This window comes from Notolepis coatsorum (assembly GCF_963971535.1).
Source record: "Notolepis coatsorum genome assembly, chromosome: 4".
In the NCBI taxonomy this organism is placed as follows: domain Eukaryota; kingdom Metazoa; phylum Chordata; class Actinopteri; order Aulopiformes; family Paralepididae; genus Notolepis; species Notolepis coatsorum.
Genome location: NC_140168.1, coordinates 16,361,018 through 16,377,003, shown reverse-complemented (window position 1 = coordinate 16,377,003; position 15,986 = coordinate 16,361,018). Strand labels below are relative to the sequence as shown.

Here is a 15,986-nt window from a genome sequence, read left to right as displayed (position 1 = left end):
CTGAAACAGCTTATCTTTTTGTACATATTGTTGGTTGTTTGATTGATTGAAAACTTTATTAACAGATTGCAGAATGGGTACAATACAGTACGGCTCAATGCACACAATTGTTAAGGGGATGCAGACCAGAGAAAGACTTTCGTCTTGTTTACATCAGGGTCCCCCATTTTCAATTCATCATGACAATTATGACATACACGACATACAGTACTGCTACATCCAGACACTTATGACATACAAGATATACAAATATACAGTACTGTTTAAGATACAGAGATCCTAAAAGAAAATATATACATTCGAGGGGGAAGAAACTGTACATTGGAGGGGGTTGGTTGGGTGGGACGTCTAACATTATGTAGAAATACTACCATACTAGCTACTGTCTCTATATGCTGCCATTCAGCACCAGAGAGTGACAATATTGTCACAAGGAAAGATGAAATTACATACCTAGGTTCCATCCTAGAGGCAAATCTTTCCTGTGACAAAATGGCATCCAAGGTAATAAAAAAAAGTCAACCAACGAACTCGATTCTTGTACCGGATCTCCTCTCTGGTAAACAAGAATACCCTGAAGACTCTGGCAGTAGCACTCATTCAAGGGTACTATGACTATGCTTCCACCTCATGGTACCAAAGCACCTCAAAGGCGCTAAAAACTAAATTACAAACATCTCAAAACAAACTGGTCAGACTACTGCTTGACCTTACTCCTAGAACCCACCTCACCCCTACCCACTTTGACAACCTGGATGGCTTAGAGTAGACGACAGAGTACAGCAACTTGCAATGGGCCTGGTCTACAAGATACACTACACGACCAAGGTACCCATGTACATGTCAAAATACTTCCCAAAGGTCAGTAAATACCACGATCACAACACCAGAGGGAGCTCCACAAATCATCTTAAACCCAGATTCGGCTCAAACAAGGGACTAAACACGTTTAGCAATTATGCCACATCAATGTGGAACGCCCTACCCAAAGCTGTAAAGGAATGTGAATCACTACCCACTTTCAAAACCACTCTCAAAGAACACCTGCGGGAGACTGCAATTCGAAACTGGCCCCTGCAAATATCCTAACCCAACCCCCTCCAATGTACAGTAAATGACCAAGTATGGTTTCATCAATATTCCAATGTACAGTTTTGCTTGTACAGTTGTACAGTGTCCCCCACCCACCCAACCGCCCCCCCCACCCACCCACCCAACCACCTCCAATGTACAGAGCAGCACCCACCCAACCCCCCCCCCCTCCCCCCCACCCCACCTACCCAACCTCCTCCAATGTACAGTTTCTACGTCAAATGTATATACTCTCTTTTCTAGACTATTTTTGTATCACAAACAGTACTGTTTTGCAAATCTGGTATGTCATAAATGTATAGATGTAGCAGTACTGTCTATCTGTATGTCGTGTATGTCATATATGTGAAAATGGGGGACCCTTATGTAAACAAGACGAAAGTCTTTCTCTGGTCTGCATCCCCTTAACAATTGTATGTATTGAGCTGTACTGTACTGTATCCATTCTGCAATCTGTTAATAAAGTTTTCAATCAGTCAATCAATCAAACGGACCGCTTTTGAGCTTCGAGATTATATTTGGTGCAACAGACTCTCCGTAGTTCAGCCGTAGAGCAGCGCTGGGTGTCGCAGTCTGTCTTTATTCAACTACAGAGGTCACAACAAACAATACAGGTACAGTGTTTTCTCTAACATTAATCTGAATATTTGATGTAGGTTCATCATGTATAGGTGTCCACAGTAGAGGACATTATGAGAACATCCTAATCATTTCGCTGGGGTTACCGAATGATGAATTAATGCTGCTCTGACTTGCATGCTAGCATTAGCTCGCTTGCTAACATGGCTTAGTTTGCACACAAGAACAACATGATGATCACTGTTGTTCAGTGTCTTAATTAGTCATTCGTTTTCTATAAGCATGGTGTCAATATAAAATGTATATTATAACGGTGGCTAACGACCATTTTCAACTACATTTATGTTGTCTATCTGTATGTCGTGTATGTCATATAATATATGACATACACGACATACAGATAGACAACATAAACATTATGTCATGATGAATTGAAAATGGGGGACCCTGATGTAAACAAGACGAAAGTCTTTCTCTGGTCTGCATCCCCTTAACAATTGTGTGTATTGAGCCGTACTGTATTGTACCCATTCTGCAATCTGTTAAATAAAGTTTTCAATCAACCAATCAAACCTCGGGGGACGTTAGCACAGCAGTGCAAAGCTTCTTTATGACTAATACTGTATATTAGTGGGTCAACAGTCCAAAAGCAGGTCCAGATAGTATATTGCAGTTACTTAGTTAACAGCATTAACAGTTATGCTTCGTTCTATAGTAATGCATTTGAACTATAAGTGAAGAAGATGCATGGGGAGCCATGTACTCTGGTATGTCATAAATCATGTCTAAATGTAACAGTACTGTCTACCTGTATGTCATATTATGATGAATTGAAAATGGGGGACCCTGATGTAAACAAGACGAAAGTCTTTCTCTGCTCTGCATCCCCTTAACAATTGTGTGTATTGAGCCGTACTGTATTGTACCCATTCTGCAATCTGTTAATAACATTTTCAATCAATCAATCAGTGTTGTTCTAGTGAAATGTATAATAATGACGTGTGTGTCGTGTCCTATATTGTAGTATGGGAGGTGACCACCACGGTCCCAGTAAGCCGTCCCTGCCAGACTGGCGGCAGTGGAAGTGGGAGGGAACACCACTGGAGTTCACACAGCAGAGGCTAAAATCCAGGGGCCTCAAGGACCCATGGGCACGGTCAGTACGTCTTTGTGAGGGTGTTGGAATCCCATTTGTTATCCCTGTAGGTTTGCTTTTCCTCCTTCCTTCCTGGGGGCGACAGTGGCTCAGGAGGCAGAGCAGTCGTCTGGTAATTCGGAGGTTCCCGGTTCGATTCCCACACCATGTCAAAGTGTCCTTGAGGAAGACACTTAACCCCTCATTTCTCCCGATGTGCAGGTTGGCACCTTCCTTGCATGGTTGCCTCTGCCATCGATGTGTGAATGTGTGGGTGAATGGGTAAAATGTGAGGAACAAATTGTAAAGCGCTTTGGATAAAAGCTGCTATATAAAATGCATCCATTTACCATTTAAACTACTGAGAAGTTGGACACAGTCAATCGGCACGTCTGCTAACGGGTCAGAGTCAGACCCTTTAGCTCAGTTGAATAGTGTGTATCCTATGGTCCCAGGTTCAACAGGTTACAACAGTTTGATGTACTGTATATATTAATTGATATATTTGTGTTTACCACATATACATATATCCATATCTGTCTGAATATACCTACTTATACACCTGTATATAACACATATACCTCTGTATGATAGCATATACAATAATGCTGTATATATCGTGTGTGTGTGTATATATATATATTTATTTATTCTTACTGTATATACAGTATATTTATCCACATCTGTCTGTACATACCTGCATATAATCCTTTTTACATATCTGTATATACTATATCTATATCTGTTAGGGGTGGGAATCGCCAGAGACCTCACGATACGATAGTATCGCGATACTAAATATATCGTGATACGCTGAGTATTGCGATATTAATATTGATATATATATATATATTTTTTTTTATCAGATTTTATTTATTACCTTTTTTCAACTGCAATGTAAAACTGTCAACATGTTTTATCTAATAAAATAAAGTTCAGTCTGTTAATCTCACTTCAATCATTTTTATTGCAGAACATGGTATTTTCTCAAGCAGACAGATGTAAACACTGTAATCTGTGTTGCATGTACCTGACAAACTGAACTGTTTGTATTACAGTCATATTCCAACTTAACTGAATGCACATGTGTGTGTGTGTGTGTGGACTACTGTACTATGCAACTTCCTTTTTTTATGAATAATTAAATATCGATACTTGGCGTCCCTGTATCGATACAGTATCGCCATGCAAAGTATCGCGATACTACTACGTATTGATTTTTTCCCCCACCTATATAACCTACTCTTACTAGTTATCACTGTACATATTAATACTACAACTCTGTACATATAGTTACATCTGATTAGCACTATACTATACTCAGTAGTACCAATCTATATATTTTATACCCAGTTTAATCACATGTACATTGTATATTACTATTAATAATAATAGCTTCATTTTATATAGCGCCTTTAAAAGACCCAAGGTTGCTTTACATAGGGGGGGGGGGGAATAACAAAAGTAACAACATAGTGGACTGACACAACATATTGCACTTTACTGTTACATTTGCACTCTGGTTGGATGCCAAACCTCTTTTTTGTGTTGTACTGTACTTGTGCTGTATAATGACAACACATTTTAATCTAATCTACTCCATCCCTTCTTCCCTTCCTTCTGCTCTCCCTACAGGAACGAGGCGTGGCGGTACATGGGTGCCTTCGCCCGCCCCGTGGGCCTGGGTGAGGTGCTGCTGAAGGGATTCAAGTGGGGCTTCGCTGCCTTTGCCGTCGCCCTGGCTGTTGAGTACGCCCTGTTTCCACCCAAGAAGAGTGAGCACCACTAACGCCAGATGCTTCCCCTCACACCCACAAACCCCCCGTTATGGATTCTAATGGAATTATTATCTATTTTCTGTATATTAAATGTTCTTTGATCCTCAACTTGTTATTACTTGTCACTTATTCCTCTAGTAGTCCATATGCTCTTTGTTCATTCTTACCATCAACCTAGTATCAAACAAGAAAGACTGTCAGGCTTTAAAACTGTGTAGGACCCAGGCCTAGAACTGCGCCCTGAGAGGGAAGTTTGCCCTGAGTGGGGGGATGGAAGGGTCAAAGTGGGTATCAAACAGGAGGTAAAGACGACTTTAAACAGTAATCCAGAACTATTTTATTGCACTGTAAAAAAAAAACAGACCCCCCTCTGTATTTTCCCTTCCTCCCACAGCCCTCCCCTTTACTGTCGTTGTCAGAACAAGGTATTTGAGTCATATTACGGAATCTGTCAGCACAAATTGTGTACTGTCGCATCTGTGTACGTCAGTCAGAGGTGCAAGAGCTAGTGCATATGAGAGATAAAAATAAAACAGTAATTTTTTGGAGAAAATAAAAAGAGAACGTGGACGAAGTCCTAATATGTCCCTCCTTCCCCTTCTCATCCTTCTCCCTCTCTTCCCTTCTCTCTCCTCCATCCCTTTCCCCCCTCCTTCTCCCTCCCCCTCTCACCTCCCCATCCTTCTCTCTCCCTCCTCCCCCTCCCCTGTGTTCAGTGTGTGAGCACATAAGATCTATATCAGGGGGGGGGGAAAGAAAAAAGCAAAAGGTAAAAACAGATAGGACAAGGTCAAGTGTAGATAGATAGATTTCGGCACTTCATATCACTGCCATTATCGGGACAGGGTACCTGAGTTGTATCATGGAGTATACAACACATGTCATGTGCAGTTACGTCTGCGCAGGCAAATCAGAGGTTACAGTAAAAAAAAAATGTTTTATTCTTTATTCAGTTAATTTCCCCTCACCAAATTTTGATTGTGATTTATTACAAACGGTTCCTCTGGTTATTCCTGTTTCCTCTTCCTGTTCAGCCTCCTCAGGCACAGCCTCGTGCATTTCACTGTCACCATGACGATAACCAGCACCACTGTGACCAATAGGGTTAGTACATCCAGGCTGTGGTACTGGAGCCAGTTGAGATCGTGGGCGGCGGGTCTCAGATGGGCTGCACCTTTGTGCCGCATCACAAATTCAGTCCAGTACACGGAGAGGTCGAGGGGGTCGACGGGACGGTCCTTATGCAGAGCAGAGAGCTTCACCACGCTGTCCTTATACCTGCATAAAGACACGAAGGAGGTGTTTACCAGTCGAGCTTGCTTCACAATCAAAAACAAAACGATGTGAAATCACAGACTCTCTGACTCCTCACCTGGTGTTATTAATGACTTCATTTAGTCCATGAAGGAGGGTTTCTACGGTGACCGTCCTGGTGTCCAAGACCACACCCACTCCTCTCTTGGCCATCCGCTCAACGTTGTCAGGCTGGTCTCCGCCGATTGGCAACATCACCATAGGAACAGCATGACACAACCCTTCATACAGACTGTGTGAGCCGCCATGAGTGATGAAGGCCCGCGCTCCATGGTGTGCTAACGCACCGACATGCATGCGCACACACACACACACACACACACAGTGAATAAAGTTGATCTCTTACTGTATATCTGCACATGAACAGGCTACTTTTAAGGTTTTACAATTTTGTTAGTTTATCAATATGTATTTTGAAAGACATAGGCCTACTTATAAATAGGATCTAGTGAGCAAATATTCAGATCCAAGTCCACAAATGAACAATAACGAGAGAAAAGCATGTATTTAGTTTCAGATTAATTAAAAACTAGCTTAAAGTCCAAAAGTGTATACAGGATGAAGTAGCAATATAAGGATGATATGACCAGACCTGAAACCAGGCTGATATAGGATACAGTTATCGAACACGAAAGAGCAAAGCTGAGAATGAAGATTCACGTCACTACAATCCCCACCCCCCACCCTGCACTCCTGTTGGAAGTAGGAGGTTGTCGCAGTTGTTGGATTTCAGTACCTAGCAGGTCATTCTGTGGGACCCATTTCATCATCTTTACATTCTCCGGCATGTTATCGGGAGCTGGCCCAGTGTATCTCCATATCACCTAGAACCGGAAACAAGTAATAATAATAATAATACATCTATTTTATATAGCGCTTTTCCAGATGCTCAAAGACGCTTTACACGGGTAGAAGAAACAAAACTATGGCAAAACAAAAACGGAACAAAAATAATACATGACAAAATAAAATAAAACCGACAGATTTAGAGGTCAAAAGCAATATTGAAAAGGTGGGTTTTGAGGGCTGATTTAAAAGATGTCAGGGTGTTTGCATCACGGATATGGCTGGGGAGGGCATTCCAGAGGGAGGGGGCAGCAGCAGCAAAGGCCCTGTCGTAAGTACTGGTGTTAGTGCTCAGTACTAGAGTACAGCATGGTAGAATAGAATAGAATAGACCCTTTATTGTCATTGTTGGTACAACAAAATTGAGTTTAGAGCATCACCACTGACCCTTTATTGTCATTGTTGGTACAACAAAATTGAGTTTAGAGCATCACCACTGACCCTTTATTGTCATTGTTGGTACAACAAAATTGAGTTTAGAGCATCACCACTGGCATACAAACATACTGAATATAGCATGTGCAAAATAATAATATAATATCAATGTCCCAATGTCCTCAATAATACAAATAATAATATAACATCAATGTCCAAAGTGCAATAGTGCTAGTGCAAATGAATAGTACAGTGACAGGCCAGTTGAGTTAATGGATGGGGGTGGGGGGGGGGGGGGGGGGGGGGGGGGGGGGGCGCGTTGGCTTGCAATGGATGGAATAGTGTATAGTGCAGCAATGCAAGTCCGGTTCACAGTTATTGTTGTATTGTATCGTGTTGTGTTTCCTACCTTCTGTGGAATCTGTCTGAAGGCTTCTAGGAAGACGGCAGTAATGTCTTCTGGCAGAGATGACACCATGGTGCCCAGAGTGAACACTACGAAACCATGCTGTCCCGCCACCCAGGACTCCAGATCCTACACACACATACAGTTTGGATTTTATTTTTATTAAATTATAATGTAAAATATTGTAAGGAAGGGGCAGGGCTTGATACGTTTTTTGTTCTTCCCCCTGTTCCTTCTCGAACACTTATTGTATGGAAATAGTCTTTGACTATTTACCTTTTTGTTTTTTTTAAACTTGTTTTATGTTTCTATGTTCGAGACAAATAAAAATCAAATCAAATCAAAAACAGTAGGTAGGGATTACATTTAGTCATTTAGCTGACGCTTTTATCCAAACTAGTTATGTACAACAAGTCCACCTTTTAAACCTTCAAGCTTTTTCTTGAATTGGGTTGGTTTCGGCTGTCCTGACTGTAGTGGGAAGTTCGTTCCACCATTGTGAGGAGTGAGGACCGAAGGCTTAGTGCTTCTCTCTTTTTCTGATGCACATGCAGGTCTTACGAAAATGTTTACAAAAACATCTGAACAATAAATACTTTGTGCTAGACTGAAAAAGAAAAAATCCCATTTTACGTCGTAAATACTAGGCCTACACTTGGGAGCAAAGACTTTGAGATGTACCCATTTCTCCCACTTCTGGAACTTCTGAATCACCAACATGGAAATATCGACAGAGTGGCAACTATATTTTTTTTATTAAAACAAACAATATATTATTCTCTGTACAAATAATTTGAAATGCCACTATATCATAACAAGGCTATTTTCTTTCTATAGTTTTTTTGTGCTTGATATTACAACCTCAGCCATAAAGCATAAACTAGAAGTCAGAGAAGATAGAAGTATTATTTTTTACAGATATGAGTATTATCACAAGCATAAAGTAAACTGTGAAAAACACACTTTTGTGCTCAGTCAGGTTCATACAAGCTCAAACATGTGAACACTTCCAACCTGTTAATCCGACCTGACATGTCGTTCAGGTCATTATTACTATTTGACATGAATGCAGCATTACCTCAGGTAAGGGGTTCCTCAAGTTGCAGTTGATCCCACCCACCAGCACCATATTAGGCATGAGGGGGCGTGGGAACTCAAATGTGAAGTCAAGTCTGTATAACAGAGAATCTCAATATCAGCCTGTGTTTCAGTATAATTATAGTTATTTAGAGCTGAACAATAAATCAACTTTTATTTTTATTTATTATTATAATTTTTTCAATATCCAAATCACAGGGGCCTGCAGTATCTGATGAAGTTGAAACGTGTATAAAAAATATAGGGGCGACAGTGGCTCGGTAGGTAGAGCGTCTGGTCCGGTTCTATTCCTGGGCAGCTGCATTTATATAGCGCTTTTATCCAAAGCGCTTTACAATTTGTTCCTCACATTTCACCCATTCACTCACACGTTCACACACCGACGGCAGCAGGGACGTGCACAGGACTTTAGAGGGGCAGGTGCTCAAAGGCTGAAAAGGGCACTACACTTGTGTGTATATATTAACCGAGCGCGCGTAGTGCGCGAGCACGATTTTTAAGGGCCCTTTTCGGGCGGGGGCCCCCCTTTTTATGCTTTTTTGGGGGGTTTTGGTGATCAAATATTGAATATTGAACTATAATAATCAGTGCAGGAGCTCACTTATCCTTGAAAGACACTTTTATCACTGACTTAAAAGGCCTCCGCGGAGGAGGCCGTGCAAACTGCAATGGAATATGGGGCATCTCTCTCTGTCCCTAATATTTTGATTCTATCCTGACATTTTTCAGTTGGAAGGGCAGTCTATATGCGTAACGGTAAAAAAAAAAAAAAAAAAAAAAAATTCAAAAAGGGCACTTTTTTGATGAGGCTCAAAAAGGCAGGTGCTCAGGCACCCCTTGGCCTCTATGTGTGCACGTGCCTGGACGGCAGAGGCAACCATGCAAGGTGCCAACCTGCTCATCAGGAGCAACTAGGCTTCAAGTGTCTTGCTCAAGGACACTTCGACACACTGCCCAGGAGGAGCGGGAATCGAACCGGGAACCTCCGGATTACCAGAAGACTGCTCTACTCGCCCCCAAAAGACAGCATTTAACCCCATCGGTACGTGTACATGGTATTGTGAATACATCTTTCACACTTGGTATAACATGACTGTGTTGGGCTATTTGAGAAACAGAAAGGTTGCTGAAATTTGGTTTCTACAATAGGTAGATTTCAATCAATCAATCAATCAATCAGGTATATGTTTAGTGATTCACGCACAGTCTAGGCCGGGGGTCTCACAGAGGAAGCATTTCACTGCCATTAGTATAATGCGTATCTGACAAATAAACGTTGAATATATTATAAACTATATTACCTCATCAGCCAGATAGCAGAGTCTGACAGCACTTCAGCAATGCCCACATTCTCTCCCAGGAATTGATAGGCTAATTGATCAAAGTGCCAATACAGCAGTCTGCATAGCAACGGCTCCATCATGCTCACCTGTAGTAGGATGCGATACATTCATAAATAAGAGATTGTGTTAATAGTTGACCACAGGGGTAAATTGTCATTGAATCTTAACCAGATGGTGAAGTTGACAATGTGAGACATACACCAATGCTTTGACCAAAAACATTGGTGCCCCCTATACAGTGGTTGTACACGAATGTTACTAAAAAACGTTTGGCCATAAAGTATTTGTATTATCAAACATATTAACACATAGAAACAATAATAATAATAATAATAATAATAATAATAATAATAATAATAATAATAATAATAATAATAATAATAATAATAATAATAATAATAATAATAATAATAATAATAATAATAATAATAATAATAATAATAATAATAATAATAATAATAATAATAATAATAATAATAATAATAATAATAATAATAATAATAATAATAATAATAATAATAATAATAATAATAATAATAATAATAATAATAATAATAATAATAATAATAATAATTAATAATAATAATAATAATAATAATAATAATAATGTTGTTGTTCCATTATCAGCAGTAAACAGCAATTCCTGTAAATGTTTGCATTGATTGAATTGAAAGTGAATTGATCCCAACTGATTTACCAACACACTTCACTCACTCTCTCTCTGGTCTCTCTCTTTCTCTCTCTTTCTCACACACAATACATAGCCTTCACTCATATATCTACCCCCGCCTCTCTCTTCCTGTCACATGCGCAGACACACACACAAACACACTCACGTAGACCATATTCACACACACAACAGCCAGGCAGCCCAGCCACACACACACACACACACACACACACACACACACACACACACACACACACACACACACACACACACACACACACACACACACACACACACACACACACACACACACACACACACACACACACACACACACACACACTTACATCCGCATAGCCTTTCAGTCCACATAACCTTCTCATAGTCTGTACGGTATATAATATCTATAACTCATAGTCTGTACAACTTACAATGCTCCACTCAGTTGTGTCTACTCTGATGTATAAATACTTTGTTAGCTCACCATTCTTTAGAGATCTAAGCTATAGGGCCCATTGCTGTAACCTATAGGTCTCTCCGTGTTGCAACATGTCAATCTGTCAGTAAACTACATCCTTAATCAAAGACTACTTTGTCTGCCTCTGTGAATAATCTGGTGAAATTATTCCATGTCACCAACCCTGGTGTGTACGCAGGCAAACTCAAACCCTGGTGTGTACGCAGGCAAACTCAAACCCTGGTGTGTACGCAGGCAAACTCAAACCCTGGTGTGTACGCAGGCAAACTCAAACCCTGGTGTGTACGCAGGCAAACTCAAACCCTGGTGTGTACGCAGGCAAACTCAAATCCTGGTGTGAACGCAGGCAAACTCAAACCCTGGTGTGAACGCAGGCAAACTCAAACCCTGGTGTGAACGCAGGCAAACTCAAACCCTGGTGTGAACGCAGGCAAACTCAAACCCTGGTGTGTACGCAGGCAAACTCAAACCCTGGTGTGAACGCAGGCAAACTCAAACCCTGGTGTGAACGCAGGCAAACTCAAACCCTGGTGTGAACGCAGGCAAACTCAAACCCTGGTGTGAACGCAGGCAAACTCAAACCCTGGTGTGTACGCAGGCAAACTCAAACGCGTTTCGAACAGAAGTACCACATGCTTCTCACCAACATGTTGATAACTCTCTCCTTGAAGTTCATTTGGTCTGAGAGTCGAGTGAAGAAGCGCGGGACGTATGAGGGAGGGGAGGGGCAGGCTGCAGATTTTATATCTAGGGCACACGGCATCCCTCGCAGTAAATTGATGGAAGGAAGTCCTGCATGGGGTTGTGCGAGAAAAAGGGTTAATGAGAAAAGCACATGCACACGTAGCCTGTATTGTTGTTACACACAGACAGAGATGCTCACCTAACTTCCTGGCTATCAATGAACCCGTGGGAACCATAGGGTCTGTGAACACAGCATCGAACCCCTGCAGAGGGAAGGAAGGGATAGAGGGGGGGGGGGACAGGGTCCAAACATGACTGTGAATCACTACCCACTTTCAAAACCACTCTCAAAGAGCACCTACGGGAGACTGCAATTCGAAACTGGCCCCTGTAAATGTACAGTAAATGTCCTAACCCAATAATACACGAGACCCTCTTCTTGGGACAAAGTAAGGTTTTGTCGATATCCCAATGTACAGTTTTGCTTGTACAGTTGTACAGTTTCCCCCACCCCACCTACCCAACCCCACCCCGTCTACCCAACCCCCCCCCCACCCAACCACCTCCAATGTACAGCCCCCCCCCCCCACCTCACCTCCTCCAATGTACAGTTTCTACGTCAAATGTATATACTCTCTTTTTTAGACTATTTTTGTAAATCTGGTATGTCATAAATGTATAGATGTAGGCGCAGTACTGTCTATCTGTATGTCGTGTATGTCATATATGTTATGATGAATTTAAAATGGGGGACCCTGATGTAAACAAGACGAAAGTCTTTCTCTGGTCTGCATCCCCTTAACAATTGTGTGTATTGAGCTGTACTGTATTGTACCCATTCTGCAATCTGTTAATAAAGTTTTCAATCAATCAATCAATCAATCAATCAATCAATCAATCAATCAATCAATCAATCCAAATGAGGGATATTGTATCAGTAATAAATACCTTGGGGGAGTTGTGTGTCACCAATAAGGAGGAAAACGCCTACTATTATTTTCATTTTTAACAACACACACAACCTCACCTGCTGTGATAGATGTGAGATCAGGCTTGCGTTGAACAGCAGACTTTCAGCTGTGGTGTGTAGCAAGCCGGCGATTTTCTTCATTGTAGAAATGCGATGGCTTATCCTTTCCATAAGAGAGTTTGTAGATATGCGCATCATTTCCGTGTGCATGGCTAACAGAGCATCGACCTCCGCCTTGCCATAAGGCACAGGATAGGTCACGGTGGTGTAGTGTTTGCCAGGACCCATCCGCATGCTGATCTCTGGGATCACCACAGTGACCCGGTGCCCTCTGCGACCCATCTCCTGGGCGATAGCCTTCATACCCACCCAGTGGCTCCCGTCCATAGGCACCACCAGTAGATGACCGGTGAAGCCAGTTACACCGGCGAGAGCGCTGCGATGGGCTCCAGTCTCTCCTCCAGTGTTCACTTCTCCCTCAGATACTGTGTTCTCTGTGGAAGGCTGTCTCCCCACATCCTCTTCAGCCCCGCTCAGCTCCAGGGTAATGCCCAGAAGTATACACACAACAAACACTGCTGATTTCCACATTATCGCTCTATGTCTCCCTCTGACTGTAAAGCAGAGTGTAGTCCAATGCAAACGTAGAGACTCTGACCTGTCGCTTCAACCTAGTCTCTTTGTTTGGTGGATCTTCTCGGCAGGTTAGCACAGATATGTGCGTGTGTGTGTGTGTGTGTGTGTGTGTGTGTGTGTGTGTGTGTGTGTGTGTGTGTGTGTGTATGTGTGTGTGTGTGTATGTGTGTTCAGAGTCCTCAAAACAAATAGTGGCACTCACAGATCAATAATCTTATTGTGGGCAAAGAAACTGGCCAGCGCACAAGCCATTATCAGCATCAACTTCTTACCATAGGCTCAAAGTCCTCCTTTGGAATGCAGAGAGAGAGAAATGCCTAATCCTGTTGGATGCATTCTTCACAGGTAGCTAGGTCCCGCGTAACATTTGGAAGGTCAGAAATAAACACAGGACCTTGGTCATACCAGTCCTTACAAATATGTTCTTATTTTTGTATACAACATGTGTCCGAAAGTTTGAATGTGATGCGCTGTCTTGCTGAGAGAAATGGGGGCAGATAGAGGCACACGTTATGGCCTCTAGAGCTATGGTTCCATCAGCCCCAGACTATGGGTGCTTGGCTTACAGAAGTGCAGCTATAAGACCACCCTCAAAGGCCCCATGAAATCAAAATAGATGTTTATGTTCTTTTATCACATATGTCTTGCACTGATTGTCACTTATACGCCAGTATCTGTCCCAACAATGACAAAAAAGTAGTTTTTATAGATATTCTTAACGGTATCTTAGAGTTTGTAATTTCCTGGATTTTTTTTTTTAAATGTTGATGAGTCATCCTGCACACAGGGGCGTTTACTAATTTTGCATCCAATCACATTGCAACTAAGCTAGCACTTGGCCTAGTGCACAGTAGTATAGACATATTAGCACGATAGGTAGTAAGTTAATAAGGTATGGGTATGGGTCGAGGTTGAAGGACTGGGCCTCTCTGGCCATGTTGTCATACAGAAATACAGAATACTTTTGCATGAAATGCTTCTTTCTGTTTTGCTCCTGAGAGTGTGCTAGATAAAATAACAAGATAGTATAAAATAGTATAATATGAGTATAAAATAGAAAGTCAAGTACGTAAGCAAGTGTAAACAAAACAAACATGTTCAATATACATATATACAGTATATGTACAGTCTATACAATGCAGATACAGTACACTGTAGAAATGGTGAGGTATAGCTTAGCTTGTGGTGCAATGAGGTGGTGGTGAGGTGCAATGAGGTGCATGAGATTGATGCCAATAAATATAAAGTTTGTAATTTCCTCCCATGGTTACTTCCAAATCCTGAGATAGATCTATCAATATTTTACACCATAAAGGAGGAACATAGTGGAAAGAAACCCAGATGATTTGGTGATTTTGTATAGTGTTGGGACTTTATTCCTCTTTTACTTGTTTTACTGTATGAAGCACATTCTCAGTGGCTCATACAGAACCAAGCATTTCACTGTAATGTACATGTACTTTATACGTGACAAATAAAAACAGAGCGCTAGACCACGGGTCAGGCCTGACCTCATCTCAGAACTTATATTATTGCTATACAGAATAGGTTTGGCTGGACGTAGGGTGGGATTTCTATGGGTCCTAGCTCATGTGGGTGTGGGGCTGTAGATATAGCAGCCAAGGAGGCATTGAAACTGAAGGAGGTAGACTTGAGAGTGGCATTGGGGGGGCATGACAAGGAGGTGGCAGAGCGAGTGGGCGATGGAGAAGAGAGGAAGGAATTCTATATTATAGAATACAAGGGAGTGTTAGAGGGAATGTTCCAGAGGAACGATAGGAAGTTATAATTATTACATATTATATATAAGATTAAGACTTGGACGACTGGTGTGGGAACTGTCTCACATTGGAAAACACGAGGATGGACTATGTGAAAGCTGAGACCGCACATGTTCCTATGGAGCGTTTATAGCATAAAGAGGAGGGAAATGCACATACTGTTTATGAATGAATACTTTATTTAACAGATTGCAGAATGGGTACAATACAGTACGGTTCAATACACACAATGGTTAAGGGGATGCAGACCAGAGAAAGAAGTTTATCTTGTTTACATCAGGGTCCCCCATTTTCAATTCATAATGACATTTATGACATACACAACATACATGATATATAGGGACATACATGACATACAGGTTACATTTGTGACATATACGATATGCAAATATACAGTACTGTTACCCAGAAGAATCCTAACAGATAATATATATATACATATGATAATACATACATATGATGGGGAGGAGATTGGGACCAGTGGACATGAATGAATGAAAACTTTATTTAACAGATTGCAGAATGGACCGTACAATACAGTACGGTTCAATACACACAATTGTTAAGGGGTTGCAGACCAGAGAAAGACGTTTGTCTTGTTTACATCAGGGTCCCCCAATATTAAGTGGTGAAAGAAAGCAGTGATTCATCTTCTCTACTGGCCTGCACCTCAGTATTTGAGCCCAAACAATGAGAGGCAGCAATACGATAACGGGCATCTAGTCTGCTGGAAAGTAAAAGAAGAAGAAGACCGGAAGTGTGTCGGGAACCAGGCGGGTCTTATTAAAACTCATGTGGCGG

General features: G+C 41.5%; 2 protein-coding genes across 2 annotated transcripts; one reads left to right on the top strand and one right to left on the bottom strand.

The window, feature by feature from the left end:
• The first annotated feature begins 1,596 nt into the window (after positions 1–1,596).
• Positions 1,597–4,692, top strand: ndufb3 (NADH:ubiquinone oxidoreductase subunit B3). The gene is made up of 3 exons (XM_084312775.1): positions 1,597–1,706; positions 2,696–2,827; positions 4,442–4,692. Exons 2-3 carry the CDS (start codon positions 2,697–2,699, stop codon positions 4,593–4,595), a joined length of 285 nt encoding a protein of 94 aa, XP_084168901.1. The 5' UTR covers positions 1,597–1,706; position 2,696; the 3' UTR covers positions 4,596–4,692.
• Positions 4,693–5,591: 899 nt separating this feature from the next.
• On the bottom strand, positions 5,592–13,359 carry LOC311226428 (UDP-glucuronosyltransferase-like; the record flags this gene model as incomplete). The annotated part of the gene is made up of 9 exons (XM_084311854.1): positions 5,592–5,862; positions 5,957–6,176; positions 6,635–6,722; positions 7,529–7,654; positions 8,604–8,697; positions 9,925–10,052; positions 11,758–11,906; positions 11,998–12,061; positions 12,826–13,359. The coding sequence occupies 9 exons, from the start codon at positions 13,357–13,359 to the stop codon at positions 5,592–5,594; spliced, it is 1,674 nt and encodes a 557-aa protein (XP_084167980.1).
• Positions 13,360–15,986: the final 2,627 nt, after the last annotated feature.